The 12,850-nt window shown below is 35.6% G+C and overlaps 1 protein-coding gene across 6 annotated transcripts in view; it reads right to left on the bottom strand.

The window, feature by feature from the left end:
* STRN3 (striatin 3) overlaps positions 1-12,850 on the bottom strand; it is a 63,097-nt gene that overhangs the window by 3,436 nt on the left and 46,811 nt on the right. For all 6 annotated transcript variants that reach the window (XM_057428662.1, XM_057428661.1, XM_057428664.1 and 3 more), the window contains 6 exons: positions 10,016-10,149; positions 4,945-5,120; positions 4,765-4,812; positions 2,658-2,779; positions 1,362-1,529; positions 963-1,103 (listed from right to left, as the gene is read on the bottom strand). In XM_057428662.1, the coding sequence (XP_057284645.1) occupies positions 963-1,103; positions 1,362-1,529; positions 2,658-2,779; positions 4,765-4,812; positions 4,945-5,120; positions 10,016-10,149 (789 nt within the window). The remainder of the gene's footprint in view (positions 1-962; positions 1,104-1,361; positions 1,530-2,657; positions 2,780-4,764; positions 4,813-4,944; positions 5,121-10,015; positions 10,150-12,850) is intronic.

The raw sequence follows: 12,850 nt of genomic DNA, 5'->3' as shown, positions 1-12,850 counted from the left end.
AGGAGGAAGTTCTTTACTGTGAGGGTGGTGAAGCACTGGAATGGGAAGTTCTGAATTCTCCCATCCCTGGCTGTGTTCAAGGCCAGGTTGGATGAGGCCTTGGGTGATATAGTTTAGTGTGAGGTGTCCCTGCCCATGGCAGGGGGGTTGGAACTTGGGTGATCTTAAGGTCCTTTCCAACCCTAACTATTCTATGATTCTGTGATTCTCACTCTGAACTCAAAAAGGCATTTTTCTTATTTGTGATGTTGATGCTAGTTTTTGTGCAAATTACCTAGAATATCTCTTTTACACAGGTTTATTACCTGTGTTGAAGCCCTTATGTAACCTACCTACTTCCAAGTATAATCAACTAAGTAAACTAGATTATTCAGAGGGGAGAAGCTAATTCTCCCCTTGCATTATTCTTTTAGATTTCATTTCATAGTAAGGAATGACCAGAAACTGGAGGTTTTCCTTCTGCAGTACTTTCACAGGTTTAAGCTAAGAAGGCTCCTCTGTCCACAGCTTCATCAGATACACACAATTCTTATAAAGCTACATCTTCGTAGCTCCTTATTTGTGGCAACAGAATTTCTAATATTAAAAGTTCCACAGGAGAAAGTGTATAATCACGACCTGTGCAGAATTTGATACTGAACTAATATTCTGCTTAATTGTTTACTTATCTTAATATCCTCCATGTCAAAGCTATATAATGAAAACTGTGTTTTAATGCAATTCAGACAACTGAATCTTGAGAAATCCAGCTGAGAACAAAATCCGTTATTTTTGCCATGACCACTTTCAAATCCTGCTAATCCACAATCTTCCACTGTGTCTGTTCTAAGCATGTAACCAACTTCAAAACTGCATGATGCAGTAGAGGAATGAAATATTTTAATTTACTTCACCATATAATACAACTTTCATAAATGTACCTTATTCAAGATAGACATTTAATACAGAAGAGTTTTACATACCAGATTCTATTTGTGATGAAAGCATTACTACTGACTGGGATGTTTCTAAATCATAGATGACTGTGTTGCCAGTGTTAAAAGATGCCACCATGTGAGCAGGTTCACAACCTATAAAGTCAACTGATGTAGGTATTCCATGCTCTAGAAAGAGAAAAAAATTACTTTAGAAAGACTAAAACCCTTCTGAAATTCTTGACAGTTTAAATATGCAGTTTGTTTTATACTCGTACTTTAAAGAAATTCATTCCCTTCTTTGAAGAAATGCTACAACATAAGCATTATTTTATTAAAAGATTTTTCTTTTAGTCCTGTTCCCTGGTTAGGCTAAATGGAGATAATGAGCCCAGATGCACCATCAGCTGCCTCATTACAGTCTCAAAAATCACTGCAAAACCTTACCTTTCTCTCCATTGTAAGTGCAAATACAGGGCATTTTTTCTGGTGGGTTCCATAATCTAATAGTGCCATCTGCTGAACAAGATAGTAAGTGATTCTTTACACCGCTGTAAGCAAGACCCCAGACTGCATCTGTGTGAGCAATTAATGTGCCAGCTAGAACGTTTGGCTCTGGAAAAACATAAAAAAAAAAAAAACCAACACAAAAGCTCAGAAATTAAACCTTTTTAGTGAAGAAATATTAAGTAAGTACTTTTTATATCTCAATAAAAGCTAAATCCCACATTAAACTGCCATAACCCCCCCCCACCCCGGCCCTCCTATTTAAATAACAGCTAGAATATTACACAGGAGGTCATTTTGTATAACCAAAAACCAAACCAATACAACATAACCAACCAACCAAAAACACCCACAAACAAACACAAACTCTAGAGGCAAAAACAAATAAAAAACACTCCAAAAGAAAAATCCCAACTGCTACTAATTAGAGCTCTCTCTTAAAAAACCAACCCTGTCACTTGAGTAGAGACAGTTCTGTCTGAAGTCCATGAAACTGATACCTACTATCTTACCTGCATGAACTCATCAGGCCATTTTTAGTGATTAGACTACAATGAATAATTTTTTTAGCAGAGAGGCACAATCTGAGCTTACATATTGGTTTTAAGGGACTGAGAATAGTGGCCTTCCAAAATCGGTGCAAGACAGCACTGCTTCCCATCTCACTGCCACAGATTATGCAGCCTGAGTGTTGCATTAGCTCACTTGTAACAATGACACAAGGGAGAGAGGAAGCTGACTGCCCCATTCAGTCTTCAGTGAACCATGAAACTGCACCCTTAGAATTTCATTATGCACAAAATGCTTATCACCACAAATGGCAGGATAGTGATGCAAAGTTCTCCAAACAGTTATCAACTCATTTTTGAGACACTGGCTATGGGAACAGTTGCCTGTCAGAAACATGGGGCACTGAATTTGAGCATACTCATCGTAGTTTTCTGAGAAATTCCTTTCAAAGAAATAATAATTCAAAAATTTGGAATTCTGGTTCAAACTAGTTTCTTAAAAAAAATAAGAGCTATGATTAATCTTTTATTTCCTGTTTAAACATCAGAAATTGTCAGTCTTCCTCTTACAGTTCTATACAAAGTAAATCACTAGCGCCAAGTGGAATAAACAGACACTTTACCATACACAAAGTTGAAACACACAATCTAGTTGACAAATAGCAGTTACAGTCCACAAAATGTTGAAGACAGTGGTCAAAGGTGTTTATCTTTTAAAAATACTTACCATAGGTATCATATGGATCCACGTTGGGGCTAGGCATGTTCCACCACTGGATGGTTGCATCAATACCGCCACTGAAACACTGTTCTCCATTGGAACTAATTGCCAATGACAATACAGGTCCACTATTGGGAGACAGAGAAAAAGTAGTTCACTGGTACTGCCTACAGGACAGAAGTGAAAATCTCGCTATCTGCTTCCAAAAAACAATGGGATTGGATCAAGTGCTTAAAAAATTTCGAACTCTGAAGAAACAATTCCGCTCAACAAGTGATACCAACCTCTATTAAAATATGAACATATTAACTAAAACTATCTGAATTCAAGCAATTCAAAGACCACCACCTTATTTCTCAGAAGCAACTACACCTACAAATGGCAAATTTTTACAGTGCATCTATGCCAACCTAATAGCCAGCTCTGGTGACAAAGGTGGCTGTAGCTCTTACTCCCTCACCGCTAACTACTTTCTCATCCTATTTTAGGAAATGAGAGTAACCTATGCCCCAGTAAATGGTTCAGAAAAAATTATCCTAGGAAGAGTACTTTTGGGCCAAGATTAGACTTTTACTGGTTTTAACTTCTTCAACCTGCTTGCTGTGGTATCAGACAAGTACAAGCTGTGGCCCAAAGAAAGAAGCAAGTCCACTCCTTTGGCCTCACTACTAAGGTAGGTTTAACTGTATTGTAAAACCACGTCACCAAAATTAGATGCCTGGCTGCTCTGACAGGCCATGCTCAGGACATAAGATGTTCACCAGTTGTTTTACGTGCAGATGAGCAAACTAAAATGACATATTTGAAGGTGGTGGAAACGGAGAGTATGCTTGAATCCACCTACATACTTGACAAAGTGAAGAAAAATAGTGGGCTGAAAGGGAATGTTGATCAAAGCCCGCCTGAGGGGAAAGATACTAAAATTACTTTGCTACCAGTCTCATTGGAAGTCCGGGTGGGGATCAGCTTTGTACCAAGACTTCCCCAAACCTTACTTTCTGATATTAACAAAAGCCCACATAATAGCCAAAATTCAGATAGAGAAAGAGATAATTGTTCTTTGACCCTCAAAGAACACTTTAATCACTTGAAAGAATACTTGTATTTAAACATGAGGCCAAATTAGGCACGAATCTTTTATGCTTTAGCTAATAAGCCTAAAGACATTACGATCTATCAAGTGGCTTAAGGGAAGGAGGAGGGTGATGACAGTATGTACAGTACAAGCTACTCATTTTTTTTTTGAGGCCAGCAAAAGAAGTGCTATCCACTTCCACACTTAACAAAGAGCTCTTGTGAAGCTTACCTGCTAACTGTATCTTCAGTTATATAAGCAAAGTACATTCAAACTACTGTGACTGGCTACAGACTGCACATTTTTGCCTTGCCTTCTTATTGGAAGGAAGGAGAACTCAAAACTTTACTCAGGTATTAATCAACTTTTTGATTACAATCATTATCTCACTGATTTCAAAGGGTCCCCACCCCCAAAAGGCATATGTATAAACTAATACTCATGCCCTCTCTACTACTTTGGCCTATACTGGAAATGAAATTTTCCCTTACTCTTGTTCAAGCCCCTAAAAAGAATTCAGAGCCCTCCTAGCCACTTGTGTGATCTCCTGATTTTTCACTCATTGAATCCACATTTGGGTTTTTTTTTTTTTGTTTGGGATTGTTTTTTTTTGGGTGGGGTTGTTGTTTTGTTTTTTTTTGTCCTGATAATTGCCATCTGTACTTTTAACTTCTGATTTCTCAGTCCTGTATCTAAAGATACTAGGTAAGACTAATAAATTCTAGCTTATTAATTTCTTCACATACTACATATAAAATCCACAGTCCAAGACACAGGTGTCACTCACTGCCTGTGATTTCATTATCTTCCCTCCTTTCCACTGCAACTTAACCACATTTGCTACTTCCTGTTATGTTATCATGGACTTTGCAATTCATGACAGGGACTCAGAAGTTACCTGTTTTTACGAAGTACGATGGACCTTGTCTGTATGATGCAAAAATAGAATATATTTCTGGCTTTTACTATTAAGTGTCTTATAAATCTGTGAGACATTGACAATATATTTATCAAGCATTAATTACGTCAAACACTTACATGTGGGCCCTAAACGTGTAGATGGGTTCTACATCTAAAGAGGCACTCCTGAAAGAGACAGGAATAGTTACTACATTACATGAAATCTCTACTGAAAAACTGTGAGAACAGTTAAGAGTTTAATCAATTTCAAAGGTATTTCAAACACAATCAATGTTTTATAGAAACCCATATACTTGCTTTTTGGCAGGAACCGTTTTCTGCAAATTCCAAAGTTTTAGAGTATGGTCCTCAGAGGCTGTAACCAGCACAGGCTCTACAGGATGAAAAGCTAATGCCCGAACTCCATCAAAATGACTGCGTAGCGTATACTTAGGGTTCCATGTCTTCCTAAAGGCATCTTTATTAGCCGGCAGCTTAAAAAAAGGAGAAGGATTAATTTTACCTTGGGTTTAAAAATATGCATAATATGCATATCCCTGTATTTTAAGATGACACACTATTTTTGATTCGGGTAGTATATGTTCAATCTTAAGTCTGCATTTATCTACTGATCTGTAACTCCCTCTCCAGCATGCAAGGTATGGAATGGAGTATTAATGCTGAATATACAGACAAAAAGCCTTGAGTTTTCAAAAGCTGGTTTTAATCCTTCTGTGCAATAATACTTTAATTCTTCTTTCTTGAAGGAAGACAAAGGTTTCATTGCTTAAGTTGTCTGCACCCAAGGAAGATATTACAACTGTCAAAAGCTTATTTATCACTTAAACATAATAAAAATGAGCTTCAGGTGCCTAGTGAGTGATCTTCCTCATATAAGTAACTTGACTGAGAATGACAGGAAACATATCATTCTTAAATACTTCTACATGTGAAGGTATGTACACAGAAATAGATAATCAAGATTTCAATACACACTTGTAAAGATTTTAAATATAACATTACATATAAATATTTTTAAAGTCTTTAATGAGTTTTAAATATATTAATGAGACAATAACATAGTTAATATGTGACGTGAACTTAGTTAATATGTGAAGCAATATACACAAACTTTTCATTTATATGTTATGAACACCCAATTCATACTCTTAACCTATAGACTACTAGGCTAAAACACGGAAGTTAGAGCTGCTTAATATTAATTGTAAGTAACTCAGAAGAGTTACCAGAAAACCTCAAATTCTAACGACTGCAAGAGACTGATTTAGAGCTTTGAATTACAATTTATATTATGCAAAGAGCAGATCCTTAGAAGACTATATCCCATTTGCCCTAAGATTCCATCATAAGGAGAAATACATGTGCAGGTACTTTTCCCCTCAAGTAACTATAAAGGGAGTTTACAGAAAGGACTTTAATTAGATGACCTAAAAGAGCAAACTAAGAATGAATGGAAACTAACCCTATCCTCTGCCTTACAGACTAGCTATTCACTGTGTAATTGTTAAAGCATGTTTCTCAGCTGTGGGGCAGATTCTCTCAGTATATTTTCAGCAACACTATTAAGAGATTAAAATCTCCCATAGATAATAAAATATTAGTACTTTGTCAGGACTGGAAATCTATATCCTGGACTGAATTACCACTACTCATTCAAACCAAATTTGATTCTATCCAATCAAAATAAATAGAAAGGCTCAGACAATGAAATTTACTGCTCTGAGTTACAGATACGCAGACATTTGCTTTTCCCTTATATTAATGTAAATTTCTGGCCTAAGGGCAAGCTATGCCAAATTGAGATCAAGTAACTGAAACTTATTATATATAGCATTGTAACCTGTTATTTTTATTTTTACTCTACAACAATAGATACCATAACAAAACTTTTTGTTTCCAATCTTCCTACTTTAGAGGATACTGAATACTGCAATAGTTTTATAATTTACTTAGCACTACCCTACATGTTATATATAAGCTTCATGAAAAGAATAATCTTAATTTCAGGGAACAGAGTGGAATTCTGGAGTTCTGCATTAAAATTGACATATTTCAGCCCGAACTGTGTACTTCTTCACCTCCCTGAATCTAAAGTGGGTGAGAGGAGGAAACAAACAAAAAAACCCAAAACCAAAACAAAGGTATTTTTCTAGCAGAGTCCCTCAATAGTTTTAATCATCATTACGTATTCATCCTCCTGCCTAACTCATGTTGCCTCATTCACTTATGATGATCTGGGGCTTAGAAAAGTTAAAGTCAAACATCTGAAACAGCAATGGCTTATTTCAGCATGCTGTTATATCCCAGATTAGACAGAAGACCTTGGTTCTTTGGGTGCGACATGCATTCACACCACACTGATTTCTATTACAGCTGTGATTAAGTCATTCAAGAAAACCAGGAACCAATTACATACTGGACTTAGTTTTCAAAAATAGGAAGAGAATTCATTAAATCTTTTTTGTTAAAATGGTTGTTGCAACGGTAATTTCATTCTCAGCAGTTCAGAGGAATCTGCTAAAATGCAATGTGCAGAATTTACGGAAGTTACAAAAAACAAGGTACATTCAAGTACAGCTTTAAAGGTTGTATTTTTTAAACAGACTTGAACATCTTTGTTCTTTCAGAAGATTCCATGTACAGCTTCCTAGAAATCTAGTTATATCTAAGCTGATTTTCTCTTCTTTATTTTCCCCCATCCATGTTTCCAATGAATCTTGACATCCTTACTGTAAGTAAAAAAAATACTGGAAGAGACTAACCAACACACCTGTAAAAGAGATCCTTGCAACCTCTAAGAGAAAAAGCTAACCAGTAGTATATGAAAAAACCAAACCAAACCAATAACAACAAAAAATACAAAAAACCCCACCCAAAACCCAACAAAACTAACAAACAAACAAAAAACCCCAAACACCACCTCAGAAAAAGAGCCTTGGACTTGGAAAAGAGATTTGCTCATTAGAGAGAATAAATGTGAGATACAAGATCGTCCAGAAGCATAACGGGACAGTAGTAAAATATGACACTGTATGTCAGTATTCTGAAGTGTGACATCTCAAAACAAAAGATGGACACACTGCCCCATTTAGTCAATGTTCTACTGTAAATGCAAAAATACTGACTATGGAACCACACTGCTTCACTAGGTCCTTCTCCCTTTTTCCCTAAACTTTGGTGGACTTTACTATACAGGACCATGAGGGATCAGCTGAATCCTTGATCCTAGTCCCCTGCCAGTGAACAGCCACAGAGCAGATGCTTAGAATAGCAAGTTTATCAAACAAGTTCCCCTGCCCAAATCCACTGACCACCACCCAAACAAAAACTCTGTCTAGACCAGGAGACACCAAACATGTCCTAAAAAAGCTTAACCATAAAATCCTTAAATTTAGAGCAAGATGAAAAAAATACAAACTATACAACACAAGAAATTGCTAAACAGATTAGAGAACACTTGAAAACAGTGCTTCATAACACTTGCTCAATCTAACCTAATAAAAATCCCTTTTTGCCTTCATTTTGTCTGTATGGGAACACAAACAAGCAACCTATCTCTTCTGCCTTATAAATCACCATCAAATCAGAGTGAAAGAAACTACACCTAAGCTAATCACAGGAAAAAACATCCCAAAAACCAAACCCTTAAAATAATCCCTAAAAAACCCCAAAAACCTCACCAGGGAAGGAAGTTCTTCCTTCCCCTGCAGTCAACAGAAAAGTAATAATCAGCAACTGCTGTCAGTGTCTTTAAATGTTTTAATGTTATTTTTTTCTTGATAATGTTCTGTTGATTGAAGATTTCCAAATTTAGATGCTCTGCTAAATGAGGACTTTCCATTTTGCAGCCCATCCTACAACAGGAAAACAACCACCATCCTGTGCAGCTATGGAATCCAAGAATATACAAATAGGAGCATTTGATTTGGTAACAGCATTACTCCCTTAGCATACAAACAACTACATACACTGAGAAAAATATAAGGAACAAGATATCAAAAAAGACACTACTTGCACTGACTGTATTATATTACAAATTGACTAGTCTTAGGGACAACTTGTACTCTATATCATCTACATATAGAAAAATTTCCAGATATCATTCATAAGATTTAAAACTTAATCTCCATCCTGTCCACATACCCTCTCCTTTCCAAAATACCCTATTCATACATGAAAGATAGTGGAATCCTGCTGTGTCTTTATTTATGCACTGTAATGGCTAACACAAGCTATGTGAAGAGCATGGACCTATTGGGAGCAAAATGCAAGAAGTAGGAATATTCAAGTGTTTTGGGTTTTTTTATTTAAACATTAAACTTAGCCTAATATTATCTGCTTATCTGGAGATTTACTGGAAAAGGAGCTGACTTCAGCTAAACTCACAGGGGCATGAGATTAACACGTCCTGCAAGTACTGTATTACAGGTACAACGTAAGACATGATCTTACTGCACTGCAGCTCCACAGTTATGTGGAAACAACTTCAGAAATTAAGAACTATCAAGGAATGTTTAGCCTGAAGGAACACTGTGATGGAGAACTAACAGCATCTGAATTTCACTCTCTTCAGATCCACAACAGGACAGAGTCCCTTCTTAAATAAAAATTAAACCAACACTTTCTAGCTGTGTTATTTGATACTTCAAGTTTCCCTTTTCTGACACTTGAAGGTGTCAGAAGCCACCATGCGCTTTTCAGATACGCTCCATATATTTCTATGATTTTTCAAGTTATAGAGGTATCTTACCAACAACACCACTGATGGTGGTAATAATAATAATAATAATAATGGCCCAATCACAACCTAAAAACACAAGACATTTTAAATATAATACAATATATAAGACCTACCTGAACATTTCCCTAACCAGCCGTCAAATGTTACTAGCCAATAAAATATTCACATAAACACTCCTGGGTTAATGAATATGGTCAAAGGAATGCCACAACACTCTTGATTGTAATAAAAATGCACCCTAAAAGCTTATATCTGAAGTATGCTAGTATATATAGTCTATACTGTTAACACTACATAAACACAAAGGGTACAGCAAAGAAATAATATCAATATTTGTGCTTTATACCATGCCATCTCAATACTCCATGTCAGTGTACAATTAGCCATTTTTGTTCAAGCAAATTAATTTTAAGATGTCATGTTAAGTAAAAAACAAACAAGTCATCTCGCTTAATTTTGATTACCCGAATTACTTAGCCCATTCGCAAGGTGTCATTCCTCCCAAGTAACAGTTTTTGCTAAAGAAACCCCTGTTCTTTGCATCTGTTATGTTCAGGGTGGGGGGGGGAGAGGGGACCCAACTATTATTAAACTGTATAAAGAATTTTAAAATAAAATTGCACTTACATCATAACTATAGTCTGCATCATTTGTTACTGTCAAGTCTGCAAGGTCTCCAAGGCCCAGTACACTTAACAACACATCATCAGAACCCATAATAAATGACTTGCCTCCTCCAGGTGGAAACGTTATTGGCTCAGCTACAAAGAACAAAACAGTTTCTTTAAGTCTCAGTGCAGTTAGTCAAACTGATGAAAAGTGCATTAATTCATCACTTAAAAGCAAAGCAGAAACTTGTATGTGTTACATATTGCCCCAACTAAAGAAAGAGAGCATGAAGATGCACACATGTGCAAACACACACACATATTTTAAATACACAATTCTTGTATCATGCTTTGTCATTTGATTTTAATTTTCGACAAGTGACTTAACTGACATCACTTTACACTGCAATATCAAATGTACATCCCCGGTGTCCAAATTCTCAGCTAAATATTTCATTCACTACACCATACATACTACCTGCAAGTAAGTGTCTGCTTTGTACTAGGCAAATATATCTACTTGCATGTGTAAGTATTTTTTATCTCTCAGGCTAAAGGCCTCCTGTAAAACAACTCCTCTACTTAGAAATTTTCAGATGATTAAAAAATGAAAACATCTGTTGTTCATGAATTCCCTCTCTTACTTTCTCAACGTGATTCTGGATTCTAATTTAGAATACACTCAACTGGTATATCTTATCTAGCTGTGCCTTCCCCAAATCAATGTTCATTCAGAATTCACATATGAATAATAAACTTTCAAATATGCACCCATATTCTTTACACTCCAACAATTTTGTATATGTCCTTCTATCCACAAATACCAGTAAGGAATAGGAATCAAGGCTTAAAAATTGTAGTACTCTAGTTTTAGAAGCTGCTTTTACTTGTCAGTATTCCTTTCTATGCAAAAATTAGGTCACTTGTTAGAAGTAGAGTACTTAAACTTTTGCTAAGTGTAAACTTTACCTAATTGCAAACATTTGCAAAATAATATTTGATTTATAAAGATGTCAAGTATGATTTAACTTGCTTAATTAACACTCGGATTTCACTGATTTGGCAGAGAGAGTTATGGTCTCACTTTAATGCCAACCCTTGTTTCTAATCCTCTGCGAAAAACCTTGAAACTCAGAGAAAACAAAAGTTCTGGATCTGAAAAACATCTATATCCTAAGTTTTGTCTTACAAAAATAGTTCCAAACAAGAGGACTAATAATTAACACATTCCTGTTTTGAACATGCATCTTTACTATTTTGTATCACCACTGTCTGAGTGGCAACCCTGTTATGTTCCACTCCAGATGAAGAAAAGTAAACAAGACCACATGTAAAGTTACAGTTGTATGAAATCACTGCTATGGCTATGCAAAGAGGAGTCAGCCCAGTTAGATCAAAAAAATCACTTCAAGAATTAAAGCAGTTCTAATGCTGAAGAACTACTGTACCATTAAAAAATGTAACCTTATTAGCATGCAACTGAATCTCAAAAAAAAAAAAAAAAAAATCACATATGTAAGAATAAAGACTGCTGTTCCTACATTTATGTAAAAAGAGCAAACAGTATTATTACCATGCACAACCACCTCTTTTTAAAACATTCATAATCCACACAAAGGTCTTGACCCGTCAGAATGCTACATTAATTTAACAGTTCAAAATAGCTTACCATGCCCTTGTATGAATGTTACTTCATTTCCATTAATATTTTACTAAAACTCTCAATCTGACAGTCTATTCCAAAACCACTCGTATTTCAGAAAAAGCCATATTCTTAGAAAACACCTAGTTATTTCTTCTTGGGGTTTGGGATTTTCCGGGGGGCCAGGAGACTGTATCAAGTCATCCATGATTATTAGATGAAAATTTCTAAGGATTTCTTACTGAAAGTGTCTCAGCTGAGTATAAAGGAGATACAAATAATACTTTATATGAAGCAAGAAATAAAATAACATCACAAACATCCTCTGGGTGAACTGGGGAAAAAAAAAACAAACAGAAAAAAAAAAGGGGGTAAAAAAGAAACAAAGGGGAGTTTTAGAATTTTCTACCGTTGCCCGTTTTTATCATTGTTTGATTGGTTTTGTGGTTTGGGTTTGTGTGCCCCCCCCCCCTTCTTTCTGACTCCCACAGTAAGACTCCAATATTTTTATCTGGAGTTTCCAAAAACTTGCTACCTTCTACTGTCTTGACAGGGTCCCAGCTTCTGAAATACAAGAATTCATTTACAAGTCAAACCTCCCAACTCTTTGTAAGACCAGAGCTGCTGATCACTTGTGGAACAAGGCTCCTATTTGATCTTTAGGACAGGCCTCCAAGGTTTTAGCTCCTGAACTTGTCATACTAATTCTTTGTGAAATTAATATAATTAGTCCTTAACAGATGAACTTTCACATGAAAGCACAAAATGAACAACCACCACAGGAAAACACTACCACATTAAGAGTCTGTATATTATATTTCTCAGTATTAAAAGTGCCAATATGTATGTATAACATGTAGTATAATTGTTATTTTAATTTATTTGCACATTTCACGATTTTAAAACACAAACTATTTAAAGAAGTTTAAAAAATGGTTGCAAGCCGTTTTTATAAAAAGGCGGAGAAGTTATAACGTAATGCATCTTTCATTGTGTAGCTATTAAAAATAAAGACCCAAAATTCTGCGTATCAAAAACAACGCATCAATATATGTGAATTATAAATAAATTATTGAATACTTTTAATATTTTTTAAAAATCCAAGTATTTTCCTAACACACACTACAGTATTACCTTTATAGCCTTCTGTATGTTTAACTGAGTTTGCAATCTATAAATATAAAATAAAAATATATGTGATAGTATAAGTTT

The sequence above is a fragment of the Pezoporus wallicus genome, unplaced genomic scaffold, assembly GCF_028554395.1.
Source record: "Pezoporus wallicus isolate ANWC-B61680 ecotype Strahan unplaced genomic scaffold, APGP_CSIRO_Pwel_v1 contig_3486, whole genome shotgun sequence".
In the NCBI taxonomy this organism is placed as follows: domain Eukaryota; kingdom Metazoa; phylum Chordata; class Aves; order Psittaciformes; family Psittacidae; genus Pezoporus; species Pezoporus wallicus.
The sequence above is the reverse complement of the archived record's forward strand: the minus strand, read 5'-3'. Positions and strand labels throughout refer to the sequence as shown.